Below are 27,181 nucleotides of genomic sequence, written 5' to 3'. Positions count from 1 at the left end.
CAGCTCTTCAGCTGTCATAATGTGCCATCCTTGAATTAGGCTGCTGTTCTCTGAAGAATATCTGCTTACTGAATGTGTGAAACTTCTTTGTATGCTGTTAATCTCCAGTTTCAAAGTATTTGAAGGGTTAAGTGTTTAAAATGTGACACACAAATAAGTTTATTTTTGTTGGTTTTCGTTGCAGGAAAGGATGAGGCAGAAACAGCTTTGCAGATGGGAGATCAAAGTGCTGAGTGTCACCAGTGGTATGAAATTACTTCCTTTGTGAAGAAAAGGCAAAAAGAGGAGAATTGTTTTATATATTGGCCTTCTATATGTTGTCACTTTAGACATAAACTTTTCAGAAGCATAGTCCACATACAGAGCTGCTGTCTTCTTAAATGTACAGATTTGATTTATTCTTCTTCCACAAATACTTATTCATTTGGCAGAAGAGTTTGAGTTTATGGACAGAGCTGTTTACAATTAATCAAAATATGTTTTCCCCATTTGCTCTTGTCAGCTAATGACAAACTGGCTCAGAACAATTCTCCCAGAGGATTTTTTTTTTTGGCTGTTAGAATAATAAGTATGTTTTGACTCTGAGAATATGATTCGTATCAGTGTCTTAGGAGCTCTCATCTAGTAATTTACTGCTTTTCCCCAGAGTTGTAAAAAAAATGGAGTCTAGGCATATATCTTGGACAGTTCTGGTGCTTCGAGAAAACAAATGACTTCTCTTTTGCCGGCTCCTAATCTCTTTCTTCTGCAAGTCTGCAGTTCAGCTGCAATACAGCTGTGATTTTAAAATCCCAAGAACAACACTACCTACTGTAAAATTATGATACAGATACCACCTGGTGCTGCTAATAAGTCATTGTTACAGGTAAAATAGCAATGACTTCAGAGGAGTCCCATAAATGTCAATATTTTTTTCTGTTAAGTGCAGTAGTAGCCATCAGGGGTGGTGCAGGTGAGGCAGCATTGCTCACCTGGCATCCCAATGCTTGCATCTCTGCTGGTTACTGAAAGAGGGAGGGACATAACAACAGGGAGTTCAACATGGGCACCCAGTTAGGAGTATTGGATTGCCTCTGCCTCTGTGGCTCCACCACACTCTCCACTGCTTTGTCCCTCTCGGTAATTGGCAGGGATGCGGGAGGTTGGGAAGCCAGATGAGCAACACCGCGTTGGCCACTGCTGCTTAAGTGTCATGGGCTTAAGTGCCAGGTGGGCTGCTTATAAAGCATCATTCGTGTTGAACCTTTTATATACTGTGCCTGTAAAACTCACATATAATGTTTAATCTACTAGAAAACTGAGGTGGTAAATAAGGTGAGCTTAATACCATGGTTATCAACCCCTTATACTCTGGCAATTTGAGAGTGTGAAGTATGAAGAACTGCTATAGCTTTCATGTGTGCCCAGTGCTTTTTGTCTTAAAAAAATGTTTAGGGGTACTCTCATTTCCTACTCATATTGAAACAATGCCCCTCAATGAGGCCAAACTTAGATTCAAAAAATGTTTAGAGATTTGCCTACCCCTGCATCTCCCCAGAAAAAAAGCATTCCGCCTTTCTGCTGAGTGGTGTATTATTCAACTTTCCAAAAGGCAAGAACAGAATTAAGTGTTTGAAGGCCCACTGCTATCGGCTAGCCTTTCAAGGGTGTGAAAACAAAAATACTGAATTCTTGCACACGGTGGTCTAAATTTGATGTCTCATGGGAATGTGAGAAGGGTTTCATTGCATTATCTTTTCTACCAAGCAGTAAAAGGGAGCCTCTTGTTGGAACTCCCATCTGCTGCTAGAGGGAAGAGACTAAAGTTCTGTATCTGCCAGCAGTAAGAGGTGAGCTTCAGAGTCATTAGGTATTGTTTCTGGAAATATAATGTTTTGCTGGTGCAATGTAATACATGAGAAAACATGGGTGGCTGACCCAGCCTTGTTTTTAATAGGATGTCCCAAGCTTATCCCATGACTTCCAAAACTAGTTGTAACATTTAATCGCGTGGTAGAGGGAGAAAAATATGCACCCCTGTCAAAAACTAGGGCAACTCCGTGTGCTGTAAAGCGTGCGGTCTAATGTGTTCCGGCACCAATATGTGAATTCCCGAAGGCCTAGCAAAATAAAAACAACTGAAAATCCCCCATTGCTTCAGCATGTCTGTGGCCTCTGCATTCCTTAAAAACATACTCTGTGAATTAAGGATCAGGAGGAGGAGTTGCTTGTTTGCTTTGGCATTTGTTTGCATTTGCTGTTGAAAGAAATGTTGGAAGTACAACAAGAGCAGGAGGGGATTTCAGAGTGGTCTCTGGAGAGGAAACAGTGCAGGTGCAGCATTATCAGTCCTTTATGCAGTTAGAGTAGTTCTGAAAATATTTACAGACATCCTAAGAAGTCAAAGTTTGTTATTTGCCTTTCGAGACTAAACATAGAGAGTCAATTACAGGATGTGTGAGGCTGGCCTCCAGACCTAAATGGAATTCTGGCACATGAGTTGTCTCTATTTTTTAAAGGGGTGTACAGAAAAACTGCAGTTCTCAAATGTTCCTGAGGTTGTTGTTTTTTTTAATGAACGAACTGTGTTCACCAAACATGGGTTTTTGAAGCTTAATATGCCCATTCTCCTTGATGTGAATTCTATATACTTTGTTTTGGGATAACCCAAAAGGTCCATAAAACTTGCTAGTTAAATTGCCATGTTTAGATTTAGAGCTACATAATTTGGAGTTGTTCCAGGTTGTCTCTATTAACAAAAGTTAATTGGTAGGTAGATGCTGACCTTCTCCACTTACCAGTCCAGTGGACCCTCAAGTTACGTACTGCTCTGGATACGTAATTGTATACTTCCAGGTTTTGCCGTGCGCACATGTGCAGAAGCGGCGCCTCCGGTTGCTGACTTTTTGGGTTAAGTACGAACCCCCAGAACGAATTTAATTTGTATCCGGAGGGTCCACTGTACAGTGATTTGGTGGGTGACATGTAGCAAGTACTTTCATGGGGTGTACTGCACCCAGGTTTGTGGCTGTTGCTGAGGAAGCAGGTGTTCAAAAGCATCCCGAAAGTGGCTTGGCCTTTAGATGGCTATTAGGAAGAGGGAGATTTGCAGAGTAGCCACTGAAACTCTCTAGAGCTGTTGGTCACAATGGAACATAGGGGAGAAAAGGAACCATACCTAAGGAATTTCTTTGCATCAAGTGGAGCCTGTGCTCCTTCATAGGTTGTTGGACCAGTGCCCATCAGTCCCAGGCAGCATGGCCATTGGTCAGGGATGCTGAGAGCTGTAATCTAACATTATTTGGAGAGCCACAGCTCCTTGCCCATCCATCATCTAGGCTGCTTTTGATTCTGGTAACAGTAGATGCTTTACTAAGCAGCAGTGCTTAAACAGTTGAATTCTATAAATTACCTTACCCAAGTTTCATAATGTGTTTTTTTTTATTGGTGGAAGCTGTCTCCTTCAGTCAGTGCTGCTATTTTCTAATACAAACCATGCTGCCCAATAAAACAACCAGTTGGTAAACTTCTAGGAATTTTTTTAAAAAAATGAGTCACAGCAACCTCTGGTCCAGATGTCAAAGCAGTCACTGAAATTTCTTACATCTATTTCCGTTTTTGTTCACTGTTTTGAAAATGTGGTTATTCAGAAGGGAAAATAGGGCCATATCCATATCAGCAGCTGTATTGCTCTGGTTTCTGACTCTGGATAGTAATCAATTTTAGCAGACCTTTAGTATGGTCTGTGAATGACTGATCTTCCTGTGCAATAAATCTCTTAGTCTTGAAGGTGTCACAAGACTCCTTTTTTGGAGGAGGGGGAAGAACTAGCTGGCTGAATGAATTCAAATTTCGTAAATTTTCATTAAGTGAAACTTATCCTGATGTTTCTCTTTGTATGGACAAGATTTTCGAGGAAAGTGTTTTCCTTGTATGCAGCAGATTTCCCTTCAGGAAACAGTTCATTTAAAAGTCAGCTTGAATTATTTCCTTCACTGATTGACCTTGTGGCAGGAATGAAATAGCAAGCCTGTTTTTTATAGCTAATGGGAAAGCTGGTGTGCAATAAAAGATACAGTTGGGAGGAGGGGAAATGCGGTATTTTTTTTCTTGCTTCAGAATTTAAACCATTAGTATTTTGTGGAGTACTTCTCTATGTTAGAGCAGTTAAATAATATAAAAAACTCCAGTAAAGGTTTGCAACCCCAAGGATGGAGAAAAAGCAAAACTCCAGTATGTGTGGTGTGATCCTTGACATAATGTCACACCCATTGTCCCTAGATACCTACCTACCTTCCTTCCCTGCATGCCAGATGGCAGCTTCGAAGGATGGTCAGGAGTGAAAAAAGTAATCCCCACCCCCACCCCCAGTGCCACTGCCCGTATCAAATTAGGTACCCTCCACGGCTGCTTTAAAAGAAGAATAACCATGTTGGGAGAGCTGATCTTGGCACTATTCATGTTCTCATTCCCCCTATATGAGCATCTTAGGGAAGATTCAGACAGCTGGAAGCCATCTACTATCGCAAAGCTTTCCAAACTTTTCAAGTTGGTGACACACTTTTTGGATTTGCTTCATTTCATGACACAGCAATTCAGTTTTGCATCACTTCACGACACAGTAATTCAGTTTTACTAGCAAGCTGGAGGTTAAACTAACCCTTTGCAGCCCCAGGAAGAGTGTTCATGTGACACACCTACACACTGCAGCCGACACACTAGTGTGTCATGATGCGCAGTTTGGAAAGCTCTGTACTATTGGTTTAGAAGCTTGCTGATGCTCCTGTAACTGCATCTTGAGAACAGCATGTTCTCTTTCAACCATGTACATGATGGCACACACACATGCATCACTCTAAATTGCATTCAAATTCCTACCTGACCATAAAACTCACAGGGTTAAATGTGGGCTCAATATCTATTAGGCTAGCACATCTCATTAGTTGTGAAGGTAGAAATGAGGTTGAGCAGAGAGGAGAGAAAAGCCATGTATGCCTCTCTGAGCTCCTTAGAAGAAGGGATGGATGAACTATAGTAAAAGAAAAACCTGTTTTACCCCATATGGCTCTCTCTGTGTGTGAGAGAGATAAAACTGGACTTCATTGCACAAGGGAGGCTAGGGACAATTTCATACAGCAAGTATTTAAGTAGTACTGTATAGCTTAAGAGGTATGCAATAGATTCAGCAGATGGTGGGTGACAAATTGTTCAGTTTGTTGCTGAAAACTAAAAGTTTGAGATCTTTCTCAAACTTGGGGTCCCTTTGCTATATGAAATATGGATGGGAGGGTGAGATCTTTCTGGTTTCTTCCTTTTTATATAGTGAAGTTTTCTCCAGGGAGATCTTGGAGCACTATAGAAGTCCCATTGCGACTTGTTTGCTAAGCACTTTGAGGACAAAATCACACATTACCTTGGCCTGCAGCCTACAATTTCAGCAGTTCAGCTGAAATGTAAGGGTGTAAGGTTTCACAAACCATAGTTTATTAAACAAAGAATTGGTGTTGGGGCTACACAGTATTTTCTCCTGTCCCCGCTCACACCAGCTTTGGTATGAAGATCCAATTTTATTTTGTACAAGAGGACACTGTTATGTCTGAACCTGAAAAATGATCACAAACCAGGATCTCTGTACAAAATCTGAAGCACGAGGTAAGGGTTGAAGAGGGAGCGTGCAGGTCTAATGCTTGTTCCCAGCTTTGTAGGATTTACAAAGCCTAGATGTTCTAACTGAGCCACATTTATGCGTACAGGAACTGTGTAGTCCTTTTAATATGGATTAGGTGACTTTCAGTTGCTGCAGCTGTTCTTCCAGCCTCCCATCTACTGAGTAAAGGAAAGAAGAAAAGCACCAGTTTAAATTAGCAGGGGTTGTTAGCCACTTTGTAAAGCCTGTTTACCAAAAAAGGTGGGATATAAATCTCCCCCACCTCCGCCAAGGCATATAATTGTACTGCAGGGTGTGAGGTAGAGTTTCAGATCTCTCTGCAGTCCTAGGTGGCTGATTCTGTTTTTTCAGCTGGCCAAGGTTCATGAGAATCTGCTTAGTTTTGAGTTATATGGCAATGCTCCAAGATCTGAACCATCAACATCTGCCGTCTTTGAGCTGTAGGATACCAGCAGGTGAGACTTGAGACAAAACTCCCCAGTTTGTTTTCCAAGGAGAGAAGCTGCATCAGAACTTGTGGGAGAATTATGCCGTATTGAGTTCGTCAACCCTATGTGGGCCGATTCATTTTCTTGTCCCTGACATTCCTCACTGTTGCTATGCAGAATGTGAATTTCTGCACAGTTTGACACTTCTTGAAAGCCTAGCCCAGCTTAGTATGTTAACCAGGAAAGGTGGAAGGAAAAAGAGATGACAGTTACTACTTGATCCTGTGTGTGTTTACTTGGACATAAACCTTGCTCAGTAGCATTTACTCCCAAGTAAATGTGCCCAGGATTGCAGCTCTGATGTTCTTTCAGCTCATACTAGACTCCCCAAAAGTTACTGTTAATGGCAGGCTTTTGTTAAGCTGTTCAAATTCTTTTTGCTACCCCCAGTGATAGAAACTGAAAGTAAATATGACAGGATTTACAAGCAGTTACTGGGAAGCGTTTCCGAGTGCCTTGCTTCAGGGCAAGTGTGGAGGTAATTAACTGTGTTTATTTGAAGATCTACGAGTTCACATGGGGGTTATATGGCTTTCTCTTGTTTAAACAACCTTGTAAAACTGTATTTTAAAGATCTCACAAACTTTTAGTAGTGTTGCAGTAACTTTCATTAGATCATCCTAATGTTTTATGGAGTTGCTGAGCAGCCTGAATTAGAATCTGATATGAACCATTGAACTTTCAGACCTGTAACTTTCAGCAGCCCTTCATTGTGGGGTTGTTCATTGATAACATGCCACGTTGCAGCTAGGTAAAGGTAAAGGTACCCCTGCCCGTACGGGCCAGTCTTGACAGACTTTGGGGTTGTGCGCCCATCTCACTCAAGAGGCCAGGGGCCAGCGCTGTCCGGAGACACTTCCGGGTCACGTGGCCAGCGTGACATCGCTGCTCTGGCAAGCCAGAGCCGCACACGGAAACGCCATTTACCTTCCCGCTGGTAAGCGGTCCCTATTTATCTACTTGCACCCGGAGGTGCTTTCGAACTGCTAGGTTGGCAGGCGCTGGGACCGAGCAGCGGGAGCGCACCCTGCCGCAGGGATTCGAACCGCCGACCTTTCGATCGGCAAGCCCTAGGCGCTGAGGCTTTAACCCACAGCGCCACCTGCGTCCTACGTTGCAGCTAGGTGCATGCAAAAATGGCAGAAAGCTAATACTCAGTGTCAAAGCCTCTGATATTTTCTTCACTTTATGTTCCCATGAGCGCAACATCCATTTTTCCTTTGTCTCACCCTCACTCCCTGCCTCATAGTCTCTACTTTGGCTTCTCCCCACAGTCTCTTTCCCACTGAGGTGATCCCTCTGTTTAACAATATGCATTGGTCCACAGCTCTTCCAAGAATAGAAGACTGAACTTGTGAACTTCTTCTGCGTTACTTAAGAATTTGCAGCTTTTAAAAATTAAGTTCATGTTCACAGCTGTCTTTTCTTTTTCTTTATTAATATTTTTTTTTATTAAATTTTTCCATAGAAACTCCAATCATACAAATTTCCACATCACATATTTTAGCTTATTGGACCTCCCTCAACTTCTCTGACAATCATTCGTAATTAAATTCCTATCTTCACATTCCTTAATTTTAGTATTGCCTTTAAATACCATATTTCTATCCTCATTTACTTTCTTACAATATTCCTTATATTTTCACAAAGCTTCTTTAAAGCACACTAGCGTTGTATATTCCTCACAAACAGTTTCCAAATACTCAGTAAATTTTCCCCAGTCCGCAAGAAACTTATGGTCCTTTTGAAATCTAATTTTTCCAGTCAGTTTGTCCAGTTCTGCATAATCTGTTAATTTTGTTCTCCATTCTTCCAAAGTCGGTACTTCTTCTTGTTTCCATTTCTGAGCCATCAATATTCTTGCTGCTGTTATTGCATATTGAAAAAGTTTACAGTCCCTCCTATTTATATCCATTCTTGTTATTCCCAGCAAAAAGGTTTCTGGTTTCTTAACAAAGCTGTATTTCAGCATTTTCTTTAGTTCATTGTATATCATCTCCCAGAACCCCTTTACTTTCTTACAATCCCACCACATATGCATAAATGTACCTTCTTTCTCCTTACATTTCCAACATTTATTACAAGTTTTGTACATTTTTGCTAATTTTACTGGTGTCATATACCACCTATATACCATTTTCATGACATTTTCTTTTAGTGTGATACATGCTGTAAACTTCAAATTTTCGTTCCATATTTTTTGCCAATCATCCTGTGATGGGATGATGAGCTGCTTGTGCGTAAAAGCTTAGTCCCTCAGGGTTTGCTCAGCTTAGCAAAACTCTGTCTTTAGCGGAGCCCTTAAGCATGGCTCCCTCAGTCGCTGGCAGAATCCGACAGTGGGCGTTTGCGGAATCTCTTCCAACATAAAAGCTCCTTAACGGAAACGCGTCTTCTGGACTCTCGGCGTGACAGTTTCCGGCGAGGTGTGGGTGTCCCTATAGGAGGTCCTGAAACCTCCTCACTGTTTTCGCTGGAAGTGTCCCAGAGCCCTTTTTCCGACTCCCTTTCCCTCGGAGCTCCTTCTCTCACCCTGCTGGTTCCTTCCTCTGCTGTTAAGTCTCTCCTAACCTCCTTGAGCCCTTCCACCACCTGCTCAGATGGCAGTTCCCTGACACATCCATATCTATGTTATGTCCTAAATCTCTGGCCCATTGAATCATTACCGCTTTTACTTCCTCATCCATTGTATGCCATTCCAATAAGATTTTGTACATTTTTGAAATTATCTTACAATCACTATTAACAATTTCTGCTTGAAATTTTGACTCTTTTTCTTTATACCCTTTTTCTTTCACATCCTTTTTAAACATTTCACTTATCTGATAGTAATGCAACCAGTCATACACGTGTTGTTTTACTTGTTCATATGGTTTCAATCTCCATTTCCCACCTTCTTTCACCACCAAATCTCCATAAGTAATCCATTCGCTTCTCATATTAGTTTTTTTGACACCTATAACCTCTAATGGGGATAACCAGTGTGGAACCCCCGTTTCTAGTATATTTTTGTATCTGTCCCAAATTTCGATTAACGATCTCCGGAAGATATGGTTTTCAAACGATTTATAACCCTTTTTCTTATCTTTCCAAAGATGCGCATGCCACCCAAATCTGTTATCAAATCCTTCCAAATCCAGGAGCTTTGTGTTTTTAAGTTTTATCCATTCTTTTAACCAGCAAAGACATGATGCCTCGTAATATAACTTCAGAACTGACTGAACTTGTGAACTTCTTCTGCGTTACTTAAGAATTTGCAGCTTTTAAAAATTAAGTTCATGTTCACAGCTGTCTTTTCATATTAAATATTTTAGAAAAGGTTTTCTTGTATTTAACTTGCATTTTGTTAAATTTTGTTCACTATTTTACCCCAGCTGATTCCCTAAAGAAGAATCATACTCAAAACATGTAAGGATGGTTATACCTCATTTGGCATTTTTAAAAGACAGGATTATTATATTTCATTTGGCATTTTCTTAGACATTCTGCTTCATAGGTATAGAATTAATACTTTAATAATATGGTTCCCACCTTTTCTTTGATTGGTAGGCAGCCTCTTTTCATGCATCAACTAGTCCTAGACATCCTTTTATAAGCTCAAATGAAATAGCCTGGATCTGAATGTGTTGGCTTGCCTGCTTGAACAAAATGCTGGATTGGGTCCCAATTTCTACGGACATGATCAGATTGGTTTCTGTTTGATTTATGTTAACCAAGCTTATCGTGATTCCAGAGGGTCTAGAAAAAAACCTTCTCCTGCACAAGCTACTTTCCATGTATCAAAGGCTGGCCTCAGAATCCCACTTAGCAAGTGTCACAGATGGTGTTTGTCAAGTAGAGTTCAACTTGGCAAAAGAGCAGTTTGAATATGAGCCCTCTGAGAACAACCTAATGCCAAGGCTGTAAAGTAGTCCTGAGAGGAGAGGAGATAGTGACTCACCTGAGCCTTAGGGGGACCAATTCAGGGTGTGTGTAAATACCTATGAAGTGACAAGGTATAAAACTTTGTGTTTGTAAACTGTTGTTAATTACTTGCCCTCTGTTTTCTTTGTACATGGCTTCTCTGGACAACAGAGCATTTGATATTTTCCGACCCCAGAACACAACCACAACACCATGCTAAAAAACCACATTTTGGAACGATACACTAATGCTCAGGCTTACTGTAATTTCCAGGTATGCCGTTTTATGTGGCCAGGCTTCAGAACATGAAAGTATACAAAAACGCATACAAGCAGGGCACACTTTTAAGGTAAGATGGCTTTTTCTCTTTTAAAAAGACATTTATCGCAATGGAGTAAAATGGGATATTGTGCTGAAAAGGTCTGAGAACATGATAGGAAGGACACCAAATATATTATAAGACTAAGCTGCAAGTAAGATTTCCAACTGATTATAACCATGGTCTGCTTAAAGCTACCCAACAAATTTATGGTCGAGGTTTATTCTGACTTTGACTTCAGCCGGTACTCTGCACCATACATTTCTGGCACCCTTCTGTCTCTCCCACCCTTTCTCATATAACACACACATGTATATGCAGTGTGGGTGCTGCTCTTCCATGGTGCTGTTCTGTACTCCAGAAGACTGTGTGAAGTAAACATTCTTGAAGATAGGGCCAGTTAATTTAATGGGTCTCTGCTTCAGTTGAACCCTACAATTGGTTCCTCCTATGTTTTTGTTTGTTTCGCATAACAGGCTCCAGTGCTGTAGGATCCCACAGTGGGAAAGCATCCACTATGAGTACGTGTAGGAGGAGGATTTTAAAATGTGTGGTTGACATAAAAGAGGACATGTCATTTGTGCCCTTTAACAGATTGTAAGAAATGACTTAAAGAAGTTGCAGAGGGTCTTGTCTTTGGTATAGACTCTGGTATTAGCAAGTACTATATTACCAGCTTTTTGATAGTTTACTGCTTTCAGTCATTGTTATATAGGAAACATGTTTTAGTGGAATCATAGATTTATCCCAAAATGAGTGTAATCTTAAAGTTGTGCTTCATGAATGAGAAATGTCTTTGCTGTACATCTCTTTAGAAACATGTAGACAAAGCAATTGCTCTGAAACCAGATGACCCTAAATCTTACTATCTCCTGGGCCGGTGGTGTTACCAGGTAAATCATTTTCTTTAATATGTATTTCTGAGGTCACAAGACATCATGCTAAATTATTTTGTCTATATTGTTGTTTGTTGTTGGCACCCGCCTGTCTCGGGAGACAATGAAAGAGTGTGTCTTATTCCTCCTCTGGTCAGTCTTGTGGATGCACGGCCAATCTCCAGGTGATGCGGTCGTCTGCAAGAGACTCCCACATGGAGGAGTTAATGTTGCCAGCCATTCTGTCACATTTGCAGACACCTTTGTAACACAGAGTTGTTGTGCCAATGGGTCTGGTGCCTGAAGCCAGCTCCCCATAGAGCATGTCCTTGGGGATCCTACCATCTTCCATTCTGTGGACATGACCAAGCCAGCATAGAATAGGAAATAAAATACATCTGTTGAATGCCTTAGGGTTTTTCTGTGTTTAACTGTCTGGATTCTTTTATGCAATTTCAGCTGCCGATAAGATCTTCACAAAAATAGTCTGCTTCATTGATTTGGTTCAGCGACTCAGTTTTATTGCATTTATTGCAGATGGATGCAATTGTAATGTTTTGTGATGCTTCAAAATTCTGTTGTGGTACAGAGTTCCTGATCTAAAATGTTGAAATCTGTCCCACAGCTCCTTTCTCCACTTCTTCCTATATTTGGCAATTGAGTGTTGATGCATCACTTGTTTGAGGCAACATTAAGAATAAGCTCAATTAGATCTTTGCAGTGGGATGGAATTTGCATGGAGTGTTATAGCCTTGTGATGTGCATGCTCTCTGTCTCTCTCTCAAACGTGCACACACACACAAGGCTAGTGGCTGCTAACTAATTCACTGGTCTTCAAGGCATTTACACTAGAATCTAATAGTTGACCAAAATGGAGTTTCCCAGGTAATGTGGGATGGCCAGCTTAAAAGCTGCTGATATAGAGAGCCAGCACTGTTTTAAAATGCATGAATTGGCAACATGCACAAAACAACCACTAATGAGCAAAAAGTACTATTGGATTTCTCCCACAAGTGTCATATGGCAAGTAGTTTTAGATGGGAGTGTAATGTGTCTGACTGCAGAGATTTGTAGTGTGATCATCTGCTGCTACTGTTAATCCTGATTACTGTTTTATACCTGTGTTTGCTGGGGAGTGAGTATAAGAAAGCTGTTAAGATATTTATATTGTGGGTTAGTGTCAAACTGATGTTGGCTTCTTTTTGGCAACATGCATTTGTATAAAATCTGTTCATGAATATGAGGTATATTTAAAAAGTGATCCTTTTTTAATTGAACAAGTTAGAATGTGTTGAATAATTTTGTAAAAAACCTATTGTACCTTCTATTTGAAACGCTACTATTATATGCACCAGTAGATAGCTTTAAATTATTTGCTGTCTCTCTATATTGTGCGTGTTCTAGATTAGCAACATTATCTTCATGATTTATTACCTGGATCTGTTTTCTTTCTTTCCTCTTCCTCTAGAGGGGAAAATGCTATTATGCTGAAAGCAGTTCCAAGTTGTAAGAAACTCAAGATCCTAGGTAGTTTTAAGATCCTGATTTAGTGCTTTGTTCATTGGAGGGGGCAAGGGAAGTGGACACAAAGGGATAGTGAAAGAAAAGCATTAGTTGCAGGCAAATGCATGCTTTCACTTTCCCCATAATTTTACTCCAGTAAAAACAATCACACTTCCCTCTTTTGAACACACATGGATGTGATTAAGGATGTTTTGGAGCACTCCAGGGCTCCTGCATACAGTGTATTTGTATAATGTTTAGCATGTGTTTTTCTTCTGTTGCTCTTATCAGAAACGGTTGCAGGTATTTAAAAAACTGTATCATGTGCTTTATATTTTTCAATGGTGTAAAGAAAGGAATGAATTGAGGGCAATTCATTCACTTATTGAAAAAAACTTAACTGAGCTAAGTTTATTTAGTACAGTGACTATGAGGCATCCAAAAAAGAAAAGAAAAAGATGCGCAGGTAATGGGACTGCTAGCTCGCTCTTCCACTGCTAGTAGAGTCCAACTTGGCTGCAGCTGAGATTTAGTAGTGTCGGATAACAAAACAGAATATCAACTGGAGTGTCATTACAAGCAAATGGTCATTTAAATATTGAATGGCAGTGAGGAGTAGCAACCTCTACTTCTCTAATATTTCATCTCAAAAACGAAGGAATACTGGTGGGAGGAGACAGTAGATTGTTGTTGTTTAGTCGTTTAGTCATGTCCGACTCTTCATGACCCCATGGACCAGAGCACGCCAGGCACTCCTGTCTTCCACAGGAACTGCCTCCCGCAGTTTGGTCAAACTCATGCTATCCAACCATCTCGTCCTCTGTCGTCCCCTTCTCCTTGTGCCCTCAGTCTTTCCCAACATCAGGGTTTTTTCCAGGGACTCTTCTCTTCTCATGAGGTGGCCAAAGTATTGGAGCCTCAACTTCAGGATCTGTCCTTCCAGTGAGCACTCAGAGCTGATTTCCTTAAGAATGGATAGGTTTGATATTCTTGCAGTCCATGGGACTCTCAAGAGTCTCCTCCAGAACCATTATTCAAAAGCATCAATTCTTTGGCGATCAGCCTTCTTTATGCTCCAGCTCTCACTTCCATACATCACTACTGGGAAAACCATAGCTTTAACACTAGATTAATTGGTTCTTAATCCATGTAGCAATTCTTTTCTGTAGTTGCTGGTGAGGGAATAGGTGCCCTCCCTATTACTGCACATTTTAAGTGACATTCAACATGATTGCAACACATGGAGGCCACCGCCATCTTATTTTGATGGTAAATAATCATGTTAATACCTCTTCTCTGGTATACACTGGTCTCTGTAGAGCACCTACATTATATTATTCTTGGAAGGATGGATGCATGCTATCCTGTTCCTCTGCCACACAAACGGAATCACTGGTGAGATAGGCATATGAACTGGGTGGTTTTCTGTTGGCTGCCAAGTTATAGTAGGAAGATTATGTTCCCCTCTTTGTTTTTATGCAGGTCTCTCATCTGGGATGGTTGGAAAGGAAAACTGCTGCTGCCTTGTATGAAGAACCCCCCACAGCCACTGTTCAGGATGCACTGCAGAATTTCTTAAAGGTACTAACAGTTGAGCAAAGCACTAAAATGGCTAGTTATTAGTTGTGCACAAACCACCAACAGAAGCAGCTAAAGTTCAGCATTTTCAAGCATGTTTGAACAACAGCAAAAGAAGCTACTAAGCTTCTTAAACATTAGAATGGGCCTTTTTGGTGGCAGCTCCCTATTTATTCAATAGCTATCTACTTTTAGGTGCCAGGCAAAAAGATTTATCTTAGCCAGGTTTTTGCCCCTTAATTTGGAAGGGTTTAGATATTTGTGGCCTCTTTCAGTGAGTGGAATATGTTAGGACCTACCTTTTAGATGTATGAATCTATTTTGGTTTTACAGTGGTTTTACATATGCTTCAGGTTACAGACTCCGCTAACCCAGAAATAGTGCTTCAGGTTAAGAACTTTGCTTCAGGATGAGAAGAAATCGTGCTCCGGCGGCGTAGCAGCAGCAGGAGGCCCCATTAGCTAAAGTGGTGCTTTAGGTTAAGAATGGACCTCTGGAATGAATTAAGTACTTAACCCGAGGTACCACTGTATAATGGTTTTAATCTTTGTACTATTTTGCAAACTTTTTGTACCTTTTGTAAAAGAAAAGTGACTAATAAGTGCAATAAATAATAAACTTTTACACACATACGCACACATCTTTTCCCAGCTTCCACCATCAAATATGAGACAATTATCACAGTTCAAGGACACATTTCAGCCAGGCAAAAATATTTAGAGAGTATAATTCAGGACCATTGAGAGTCAGATAGGTCTGGAAGGCTGCATGCAGACCCTGGGCCTGAAGTTCCCCACCCTTGCATTAAAGGCTAAAATAAATACTATGGGATAAGCTTCCAAGATTTTTGTGGTCTTTTTGATGCAACAGACTAATACGACTGCTCCTCTAGATGTTTTGTTAGGTGTACCAGTCATGTATTTTGATGGGCAAGGGTAACTGACTCACATGGGCTACATGCAGAAGGATCTGAAAGCCCTGCTTCTTAAAATGATGTGAGTGTAGCAGAAGCTTCTCTCTAATAGGCCCCCCTCCCCATTTTCATGACCCATTAGAGTGCAGATAGTTTCTGTCAGATGAGCAGTGTAGTACCTGCATAGCCTGAGCTAAAGTCTAATCTCTTTGAATCATCTTTAATTCTTCATATTCGTTGTAGGCCGAAGACCTGAGTGCTGGTTTTTCAAAAGTGGGAAGAATATACATTGCCAAGGTAAGTGTATGTTTGCTTGGGCCACAAAAGTTGTGTGTTTATGTACATTAGAAGTTCAGAATTGACTGCTTGGTTTGAATGCATGAAACTGCCTAATGCTGAGTCAGACCATTATTTATTTAGAAAAACCATGCTACACCCTTCCAATGGTCTGCGTCACTCAAGATGATCATTAGGCTTTCTAGCCCCTAGTATCTATGGTTCCAACTAGGTGGTGGCTGTTGCTGTTGGGTTTTTGTATCTATATTGTAGATCGTGTTGTGATTTACGTGGAAATCGTTTGGTTTGGTTCCACAAAGGATTTGAAATATGTTCTTGTTTGCACAAACTGAATGTTGTTGTTTTTTCTGGAGCTGCATTGTCCTCTTTCTGTGACCTCCAGTTGGAGCCCATGAAAGTTTTAATGCCAAATGGCTTTTGCTACAATAGCCAGAGGAGAAGCCAAGCAAGAGTGTAGAGGGATTTGCTCCCTGTAAAATCACTCTGTTCCCCAAGTCCCAAACAACCTCATTTTATGTTGAGTAGTGTACAAGTTTTTAAGATTCTGTTCTTGGCTTGAAATATATTCAAATTTGAAGTTGCCACAAGTTTTACTTGCTTTGACAGTCTTCTGTAAAAACTGGAAGGTGGTAATAAACTTTAAAAAGAAGTCAACAAAATGCAGAAATATTTGTGCAGATTACTTTTTTACTTGTTTTACTACACTGTGGGCCATTGTGTATCTCATACGTGACTAGGATGTCAAATGAATATAATCTTTAGTTATAAGTACAGGACTATAAGAATTCCCGCCCCCGCCCCCCCATGGAATGTTTTCCATATATATGTCTAAGAAGCCTAGATCTAAGTTCATTTTAATTATGATTTCTTCATCATTCTTCCATTTCAAGAAAAGTTTGCTTTTAATAAAATAGGAAAGTTACTGTTCTAAATTTCAGTGTTGCATATGATACAGCTGAAATGTGAATTGGGATTCTGGTGCAATTAAACCACATCATGATGATACACATGGTATCATTAGAAAGTTGAGGTAATTTTAATCTGTTCTAGTAGTTTAACTTTTATATGTATGGTTGTGATTTTTTCTCGATTTTACTGTTTTATCTTTTGTAAGCTGCTTTGGGGTGTGTTTTTTTTACAATCAAGTGGTATAAAATTTTTATTAAACAAATAAATAATATTTTAAACACTTTTTAGTAGTTGTATTTAGACTATCCTATACCTCTTAGCAAAATAACTTATCTGAGTCACTTGAAAATCACTCACCATAATGTTCCATTTTAACTAAGGCTGCAATCTTGCATACACTCAAACTTGGCCCTCCAGCTGTTTTGGGACTACAACTCCCATCATCCCTAGCTAACAGGACCAGTGGTCAGGGATGATGGGAATTGTAGTCCCAAAACAGCTGGAGGGCCAAGTTTGGCCATGCCATGGTGGGATTAACACAAGTAAATGTGCATAGGGTTTCACAGTCTAACACTAGGACTTTTATATATATCTAGCTAGCGTTTGAGGACAGGAGTGCCTGGTGTGCTCTGGTCCATGGGGTCACGAAGAGTCGGACACGACTAAATGACTAAATTCTTATATTCCAAGAATATGATCTGTTGTACATAATTTTGTTGGCATCCGTCTGTCTTGGGAGACAATGGAAGAGTGTGCCTTTTGGAGGCGAATCAGGGTATTTTGATTCCACTGGTGATTCTGTGAAAGCAAAGGGTGAAATATGTCCCAAGATGGTTAGACAAATTCTGCTAAATGGGCCTGTGAGGAGGGTGTCAGCCCCATGCCCGCCCCCCAGGGGTGTGGCAGCCTCAGCATTATGCAGTCTTGTGCTGCAGGAGTGCAAGTGTGAACTTCACAACCACAAGAGCAGTGCTGAATGTAACGTCACATTCACTCTTGCGTCACCGGCTCACAACATCCTCTTGGATGTGCATATGAAGAACCTTACCTGTGGCAGTCGCTATTGCCCCGTCTCTTGAACATCATTCTGAAGTGAACAGTACAGCTTAATGTGTTTGTACATGGACTGATGATGTCACCCATTCTGATGCCTCTCTCTTAGAGTTCAATCTACTATATATTTTGGAAAGCATCTCTGGGCATCTCCTCTTCTGTTCTCTATGGGTTTCAGTGTTTGAAAAGATAAATTATATTTTTTATTAATGGAATACACATCCTCATAAAATGTTCTATCTTGTTTTAATTTTGCTTTCCCTCCCCACTCTCTCTTGCAGTGCTACAAGGAACTAGGAGATAACTCGGCAGCTGCTCACTGGCTGAGTTTGGCTTCAGAGTTGCCAGTCATCACAAAAGAGGTAGTGTTTGAGTGTCATTCATGTGTGAATATGATGATTTAACAGATCCAAACAATATGCCATCTCATATTTAGTTGTATCTATCTTCAGAGATAGACAGCCTATTAAATCTACACTTTAGTTTTTATTTTATCCTTCTTCCTTTTTGAGCAGTTTTCTAAACCTATTCCTGAGTAATTTTTAAAATAAAAATATGTTAACGTTAATGTCATTTTAAATAGGTAGTAGGTGAATATAAATATTCAAACTGCTGAATCCTACTGGTTTTATTCATACGTCATGCTAAGCCAAACCATGACTTAGCCAGGCTCTGGCAGAAAAGATCACGGCCACTTTGTTGCTCTCTAGCCATTGTGCTTTGCCAAGTTAAGCCATGGTTTATATTGCATGAACTCTGGCTTGCAGGCTAGCTTTCCTGGTTTGCAGCTCATGGTTAGTATGGAGAGCACTAAACCACAACCCAGGTTTGGACAGCACACAAAGCCAAACTGTGGCTGAATTCAGTGCAGCATAGCAGCAAAATGACCTTAGAGGAGCAAAGTGGCTGCCTGGTGCATCTTGGTATGCCATGCAAATCTTTCAAGTAAGTAGTAAGTGGTGATAAGTAATTTTTCTATCACTGTTATGGCGAAGCTGTTTTTTATAAATGTTGGATGGAATGTTAACCTTTTATATGAATTTTCTATTCTGTAATGTTGATTGGATATATTTTAGGTAACAGGCCACTAATATAATATGAATATTGCAGTTAAATAAGATGAAACTGGCTGCATTGAACTTGCTCTATTGAACTAGAGGTGAAATCTTCACGGACCCTGTCAGATGTTTTTAAGCTGGAATATTCATTCTAGGCTATAATGCCTGCAGTGGTTTTGAGGATCTTCTTTCTTTTAAAAGTTTTCACCTGAAAGGGGTTTTATCTTTTGTTGCACAGCTCTTTAACTGACGTTTCGGACTATGGATATACTGAATTTTGCTCACTATTTTATATTATGCGAAACTGGTGTTACTGCCACCTCCAGAACAATATCTAGTATTGCACTAGCAAATCTTCTACTGCAGGCTGCCAAGCTTAGGGAAACCAGATGTCAAACTTAAGAATTCCAGTCACTGAACAGGAAATTTCAGAGATCAAGAAAAGGTTAGATCCATCAATTCAGGCAGCAAAAACCTGTCAGACTTGGCTAGGAGAAGACTTTTGCTAACCAGGCATTTTAGGAAAACAAGTTGCGCGCTGTAGGGGGAGTGTGCATCTATATAAATCAGAATTGAGTGTCAAAAGTGGAGAATGAACATCTAATGGCCATAAAGACCAGGCTGGCCACAAGGCTGGCATCCCCCAGTGGTGTCAGCAGGGGTACAGTCACCATTTCGGAATCAGGGCAAGTGTCAGCCAGTGATATTACAGCATGGTTAGTGTCCTAAGAGATACTGAGTTTTGTTGAATGGGAGTCTGGAGTGAGAGGCCAGATGCTGGTGATCTTGTCCAGTATTTCTTTCCCCAGAGTGAGAAACAGGACTGGAAGTGGATGGCTCTGGGTGAGAGCCTAGGACTAGGATGGGTAGCTGCTTCTGCTGATTATGCTTGACTTAACGCAAAGAGATTAGGTTGTGATATGCCCTAGATAGATCTGATAGGCTGGGTATTTACTTTCATCGGAAAGGACTCTGCTGCTCTACCTGTGGCTGTTTTTAGTACTGTACTACCCTGTGGCTGTTTTAGTACTGTACTACTGGATATCTTTGACTTCGCGAGGTACAGGATTGTAGCAGGGATTGTGTTTTTAGCTCCTCCTCCTTGCTGTCCACTTCTGGTAATTGTATAATACAGTGGTACCTCGGGTTACATACGCTTCAGGTTACATACGCTTCAGGTTACAGACTCCTCGGGTTAAGAACTTTGCTTCAGGATGAGAACAGAAATCATGCAGCGGTGGCAGCAGGAGGCCCCATTAGCTAAAGTAGTGCTTCAGGTTAAGAACAGTTTCAGGTCAAGAATGGACCTCCAGAATGAATTAAGTTCTTAACCCGAGGTACCACTGTATAGGCTTTGTGTTTGAAGGGGGGCAGGGAGATAGAATGTTTGAGGTTCCCCAGCTGGATTCAAACTGTGCCTGCAAATGGACAACTTCAGGGGGTATTGCTATCAGCACTGATCAGCTGACCATCATTGAGCCTGGCTTTCCAAGGAAACATTGGGAGAAGATTTTTCAGCAGTTCATATGCAATTGTGTCTTTAGTAGGTAGACATAGTTTGGTGAAAACAGCCTGACATGTTAAATTAGGGCCCCTGCTAGGCCCAATTTAGGGCCACAAGCGAAAGGTTTCCACCGCTGTTTTGAAGTATAAACAGTATGGAAAAGGAAGAAGGGTCAGTCAGGGTTGTTTGTTTCATTTTCTGCCTAGGAGGTTGGGAGAAGAATAGCATGTTGATCATCTCATCCTGATTGTATAATTTTGCAGATGGGATTAGTTCAAACCAGCTAGCCACAAATTTACTTTGTTCCTTTTCATTCCTCCAGGACGCTGAAAGCAGTAGAGAGATGGAAGAGATGGAAGCAAATTCAGAAGGCTAAGCAAGTTGAAAGATCTGTCTGCATAATAGTTGTGCAAATGCAGTGAAAGTTCCAGTCTGAAAGGTTTCACAGTCATTATTATCCTTGCTGGGCTTCATGAACATGCCGCAGAATGAAAATGAAAAATCAAACTGTGGTTTCAGCAGTCCTTTTTCAAAGAATTAGGCTGGCATGATAGTCAAAGAAAAGTGATTCAGCTCATATCCCTTGATTGCTAAATCAGTATGCTCAAGTATCCTCAAAACAGAAGTTACCAAGTTGGTTATTTTTTCATGCTTGTGTTTTGCATATTCACCAGCCAGACATTTCCAAGACACATTAATTGCACACTTCCTTAATTGTGATGTGATCAACATGGCACTTTGTGTGTTAATCCTGTTTTCATAATACATTAGAAATTAATCAGTAAAAAGAAGGCCTATATTAGATGTGATGGCAGAATTAGGCACAAGATCTCCCATGGTTTTTAGATTAAAGGAGACCTGGGGAGGGTTTTAAAAATGTTTTTCATTTAAAAACAGTTTCCCATTTAGAATCTCCCCAGCTATATGTTAGGTATATACCCAATACCTTTATGTTTTCCAGTTTATTTGCCAGAAGACAAATAGCTTGAAGTGGGTGGGTGGAGTAAATTTGGGAATGAAGTTTATGGAAAAGCTTTAATTGTCACCTTTTCTAATACCCCACACTTGTAGTGATCAGCAGAGCAAGGTGGCTTCTCAGCATAGAGGTTGCTAATGGTAAATAGGAAGGGGAGGGGCAAGGCAATGGGAAGGTTGGTGTTACGCAGGTACAATGGCAGGACCAATCCAATATTCCCAATACTGCAGCTGCATCAATCCATGTCACTTTGCTCCTTTCCTTCTCTGCTACTGGCAGTGACTTCACATTAGGAGGCCAGGTAAGCAATACTGCTCTACTGGCCCACAGCCTCAGCCTAAACCCAATTACTGCTTTGATCTAAATGGAAAAAGGCAACAGATCTTAGAATCATAGAATCATAGAGTTGGAAGAGACCACAAGGGCCATCGAGTCCAATCGTGGGACTTATCCCACCAGGTTTCAGCGATGCCTATTATGTCATATTTAGTTTGCTGTACCAAGATGAGCTCAAGCTCATCTTGTTTATTTCCCATGCTTTGCGCATTAGTGTACAGACATTGAAGTCCATTAATCATTCCACCGTCTCTCTTATTTAAGGATTTTTTCCTCCCACCACTAGGTCTGCGTTCTGTTTGCTCCATTTGGTCTATGACATTTGGATGATCATCTTCATCAATTGATAGACTCCTACCTTCAGGAGCACTGTCTCCCTCCCCCACATTAGTCAGTTTAAAGCCCTCCTGCTGAGGTTTCTGAGATTTTTGGCAAAAACATTCCTCCCAACCGTTGTGAGGTGCAGCCCATCGCTTGCCAGAAGTCCATCTTCAAGAAACTGCAGTCCGTGATCTAAGAATCCAAATCGTTCCTGTTTACACCATTTCCAAAGCCAGCTGTTCACTTCCACTATTTTTCCCTCTCTCCCTGGGCCACGTCGTTCAACTGGGAGGACAGATGAGATGACAATTTGTGCATTTAATTGCTTCAGTTTCCTGCCCAGAGCCTCGTAGTCTCTTTTGATCTTCTGGAGGCTATTGCTTGCAGTGTCATTGGTTCCCACATGAACCAAGAGGAAGGGGTATTTGTCAGTGGGTTTTATGATTCCTTGCAGTCGTTCAGTTACATCTTGGATCTTAGCCCGGGGGAGACAGCACACTTCCCGAGACATCTTGCCAAGCCCACAGATCACTGCTTCTGTTCCCCTCAGTAGGGAATCCCCTATCACGCCTCCTCTTAGGTTTGGTCGGGGTTCTTCCGTGACCTGTCCATTCCAAGGTCGCCTGCATATTCCCTGAGGACTGACTTTGCTGCTCGTCTTCATATACCTGATCGATTGTAATGAGGGAGAGATCCTCAAATGGAGTCTGCTCTTCGTCTTCCATGCTAGGGGAGAGGACCTCAAAGCAATTGTGTATTTCTAAACAATCAGAGCGAACCCTGGGCCTCCTACTTCTTTGAGTCACGTTTCTCCATATATCTGGCTCCTGTGTTGGTGAACTAGCCTCCTTCTCAGGGGAGTCCCCTGTTTCCTCCTTGGTGGAGACGGTGTGCTCTGTTGCTTCCAAGAAGAGCTCCAGCTCTCTAATTCTTTGGAGCGTAGCTACACGTTCCTCCAGTTGCTGGACTTTGTCTTCTAAGAGGGCAATCAACATGCAATTGCTGCAGGTAAAGCTGCCTGCAACCTTTGGCAAGATGGCAAACATTGCGCAGGAACCACAGGCGACTGCAGCTGTTCCCTCACCCTCCATCTTGAGAACGTGTCGTTGGGGGTGGCTACAGCGGTCCTCCATCATAAAAAGCATGAAGACAGGACAAATAACTCCCCCCCCAAAAAACCTAGGTCTCCCCCAACAAACGTTTGAGACTAGCTCCCCTAAATCTAAGAGATGGATCAAACTGCGCATGCCGATAGGCGCGCGCCGCTGCCCTGCAAGCTCTGATAAGCTCCTCCCACAGCTAATCACCTGCCTCAACAGAAACCCTGCCCCCTCTGACCTTTGCACAGGGAGAGCAGCTAATCAGCCACAAAGAAACACACACACAAGAAAACCCTTTTTGCTCCTCCTTCAGCTGCTGCCCTGCAATCTTGTTTTCTGGATTCCCCTGTGTTGCATCTAGTTTGAACTGGGTGTATAAGGTAGAATTATAGATCACGGCTTCCTCTGGCAAAGTGATTAATGCTTAATCCGTGGTCACATGACACTGTTCACTGCACATGATAAATATTGTTGACGTGGCCATTTTTACTCAAGGCAGCGTAGTACTGTCACTTTCAATTGCCTCCATTGTTAATATCCAGGTGGGGATTGATAGGAGAACATTGGGTGCCAATACAATATTCCACGAGCTAGACTTCTGTTTGAGCCCTTACAAATAACTCTGAAAACACATGCACCTCGTAAGCTATATGCATATTCAACTAGATGCTTGTGGATTTTGTGTTCCTTTTGGAGTACTCCACTTCTTCCGCACAGTATGCTATAACTGTGGCACTGCCATTCATTAAAGTGACAAGGGGCACCCAGCAGAAAAACTTAGAAAAACCTTAATGTTGCGGGACCAAATAATTTGCCTTCAGTTTTTGCAGGTGTTTGAAAGAACTAACAGGAAAGGGCAATTAAAATTGTTTTAAGTTTAAGGAATAAAAACAAAGAGTTTTCTTCATCTGCTGGCCTTAAACAGTATATTCCAAGATATATTTTAAAAATTATCTTTCATTCCTTCTCTTCAGCCATGAGCATTACCTGCCTACTGTAGAATACAGCATAGGGGGAAATTCTTGGTTCTGAAAGAGAACCAAGCTCTGTATTTTCCAGATGTACAGAATATGCAATGTCTAAGAGGTGGAATTAAATTACCATTCAGTTTCAGCCTGTTGTAAACCAAACAATCTTACTATTTCCAGAGCACAGAATAGTTCTGTTTTCTGTGTCCTGTAATTTTTGCCAGGAATTCAAGTGGGATTTCTCAGTCCCCTTGAAACCTAATTTACAGCTCACTTTAGCTCGATAATTAGTGATTTTTACTGAATACACGCTGCTGTATTTAACATTTCTAGAAAACACAATTAGAGAGAATATTTTATATAAAAATCATCTAATCTATTCACCCAAATATGTATATAACATTACACAAGAATTGCTTTTTAACATTACAACAAATCAAGTTGGAAGACAAGACATATTTCTGTCCAAAGATTTTCCTGGTGCGTATTTTCCTGTTTCTTAATTCATATTTATATCTAAAAACATTAGATAGGCTGTCACCCTAGTCCTATAAACGTTCAGAGAAGCAAGTACTTTTATAGTCCTATTTTTACTGTGCTCACAAGGAAATGCAACTCTGTTAAGATTGCAAAATCAGAAATGTGGATTGTATTCAACTTAAGTTGTACTCAGAGTAGACCCACTGAAATAAATTAACCTACGTTAGTCATGTGCATTAACTTCAGTGGCTGTACTCTGAGTAAGAGAAGTATTGGATACTGCCCTTTGAGTAGGTGGCAGTGTTATATATTCTTGTGACCATGTGGTTGGGATGAGAACATACTGCCAACTACTAAATCACTAGGGTATTTCCTTGCATGTTCAAAATGACTGGCCATAAAATGTTCAGTGAAGGGTTCCTCAAGTTAATTCAACATAGTGAAAGTTTCCTGGTATTTAAAGGTTTGTATAAATGCCTAAAATAATACTTGTTTTAAATACAGTAAGTCCTTGGATCAATCCTTGTTGCCCTTGCTAATTTACTGTAATAACATCACCTTGCAATCAACTTAGTTCATGCCCCTTGCGAATTTTAGGCCATGCCATTGTACACAATCTAAACAATGTCCTACTCTAATACTTACTCCATACTTCATTCAAGTGAAGTACAAATTGTATCTTCAGCTTAGACCTGTGGGCCATTTCCCTCAAACCGTCAGTTGTTTTTCACTTGTAGTGTGATCTGATGGGTGGGAGGGCAGAGTTAAGACCTGAGTTGGCTGTGTGCACCTCTTCCTTGCAAGGGATGGCTGATGGTGACGTCATGATTCAGGGAGCGCTTTGCATTGGAAGCTGCTGCTAAAACAAAGGAAAAAACACTAGTCACATTTGGTCCACAACACTGATATGGGATCTAGCTAGTGGAGTCAGAAAGATTCCCCATCCCATTCTAAAACCGCTATTCAAAATGTGCATCTGGATATTGGACATTTTGTTTAAGTGAAAATTGGAATGACTAACAATAACAACCTTTTATTATTTATACCCCACCCATCTGGCCTTGAGGCTCTCACAAATATTACTTGAAAAGGACCAGTCCATATATTTGCATTCAGAAGTACTTACATTTTTCTGAAGTTAAAAATTCGTTCGATTTCTGTGCCTGACCAAATTATTTATTATTCCAGTGAAAGAACTAATTGAAATGCTTGGGAGAGCCGTAAGAATTATTAGACTGTGACCAAAGTATTTTCTGTTAGTGCTGCTTTTAAAAACTATGCTCTGAAAGCATTTATAGAAGATGGAGAACTGTAACTAAGGCTGCAATTCTGTACTTGCTTACCTGGGAGTAAGCCCCACCGAACTGACATACTTCTGAGTAGATGTGATAGGATTGCACTATTAAGTACACTTTTCTGTTGTTGTCATCCCCGCCCCCAATTTTGACATTCCACATACTTATTTATGAGACTTTTGGTGATTCAGTGTTTGCTTTCACTATCCATTTCCTAATGTGTTTAAAGCTTTAAATTTCCACGTGTGATAGTCTGATACCACAGAGAAATGATGTCAATTGCAAGCACATTTATTTTTATGTGAGATGGATGAATTAAGTAACTGATCTGATTGTGCTTCTGCAAGTAAGCCTGACAAACCTGACTAAAATGCCAATGAAGTAAACGAAGAAAGGGATCCTTCAGTAACCTCACATGATATCAACCTTTAATTCAAGTACAGACATAGTCATGTTTTGGTGCCCTATGTAGAATTGCACTGTGTGATCATTTTAGGGCCCACAAAGCAGTGAGTATCTTAATGCACTTGACCAAAGCAAGGTCTTTAGTATGATTGCAATAGCACAAGAATGGTCCTTTAACTGCATTCCATATCTGACTAACATCTCTCTCTCTGCCCCCCTCCCCCCATGAATGAATTGCCACATGGGAGCACTGCGTGAGATTTTGCAGGCTGGGAGGGAAAAGCTTTGATAGGCTGGACAAGATCCTCTGGCTATGTATGTGTCTTGCCCTTCGTCTAAGGAGCTGGAGAGAGAATTCTGCCTGTCTGCCTGCCTGCCTGCCTGCCTGCCTGCCTCCTTTTGTTCCTTTTCAGGAGATTGCTGTTATCACTAACACCATAGAATCATGTGTTGAAAACAGAATAGCTTTCTGAAATTGGCTTAAGTAATCAAGGCAATATCATTTTGAGTGTGGTAGATTGTATACCTTGAGATCAGTATTTTGGAGAAGAGTAATCTCTGAGGAAGGATGGTTTGGGGAAAGTGGTTCTTTTCATTTAGAAGGAGGTGCACTTTTAGCAGCCTTAGATGGAAATGATTTGTGTGTGTGTGGTGGTGGTTGTTGTTTTTTTAAGTTGCATAAGTTTTGTTGACTAAACTGTGAATATAAAGGTGAAAATCTTTTATGACTGCACTGCAGCCCTCCCAGAGGGTCACTAAGTACTTAAAAGTCTGATGGACAAGAGGTAGTTCAAAAAGGCAGTTTGCATTACTGACAAAACTTATTTCCAATATCTATTTTACAGGGAACAAAAGACAATTATTTTCATGCAGCTGTATATTTGTTTTTAAAAATCAAGCTAATACAAGAGTTAATTGTAAAACTGGGTGGTTTTAACTTCAACTTTATTTGAAATAAAAGTGACAACACTGCCTAATGATGAGTATGTAACAGTTCTGAAATAAAAATATCTGCATTCTTTTTATATGACTGTGGCTTGTATCCAAAGTTCTGTGAGCAAAACTCTTCTCGTAGGACTTCTCCCAGGAGGAAGTGCAGGGAGGTGACGTTTACTGATTCATACTTCCCCCTGCAGTGCTCTGAAAAGCTGCTCCAGAGGGGCTGGAGAGCCTCTTCCAGGAATAACTTGGCTGAAGGGATAAATTTGAAACCCAAATCTGATTCCAGACTTCTCAAGAAGTGTATTGTGACA

General features: G+C 40.8%; 1 protein-coding gene across 5 annotated transcripts in view; it reads left to right on the top strand.

The window, feature by feature from the left end:
* Positions 1–26,953, top strand: part of RMDN3 (regulator of microtubule dynamics 3) — a 38,411-nt gene extending 11,458 nt beyond the window's left edge. For 4 of the 5 annotated variants that reach the window (XM_079964888.1, XM_079964890.1, XM_079964891.1 and 1 more), the window contains exons 7-13: positions 185–245; positions 10,312–10,387; positions 11,173–11,250; positions 14,218–14,316; positions 15,470–15,523; positions 17,767–17,847; positions 20,370–26,953. In XM_079964888.1, coding sequence (XP_079821014.1) covers positions 185–245; positions 10,312–10,387; positions 11,173–11,250; positions 14,218–14,316; positions 15,470–15,523; positions 17,767–17,847; positions 20,370–20,423 — 503 coding nt within the window. In that variant the 3' untranslated portion in view covers positions 20,424–26,953. The remainder of the gene's footprint in view (positions 1–184; positions 246–10,311; positions 10,388–11,172; positions 11,251–14,217; positions 14,317–15,469; positions 15,524–17,766; positions 17,848–20,369) is intronic. The other variant, XM_079964892.1, reaches the window with a different exon arrangement.
* The last annotated feature ends 228 nt before the right edge of the window (positions 26,954–27,181 follow it).

Source organism: Podarcis cretensis (assembly GCF_951804945.1).
Source record: "Podarcis cretensis genome assembly, chromosome: 1".
Classification (NCBI taxonomy): Eukaryota; Metazoa; Chordata; class Lepidosauria; order Squamata; family Lacertidae; genus Podarcis; species Podarcis cretensis.
This window is presented reverse-complemented; position numbering and strand designations above follow the sequence as displayed.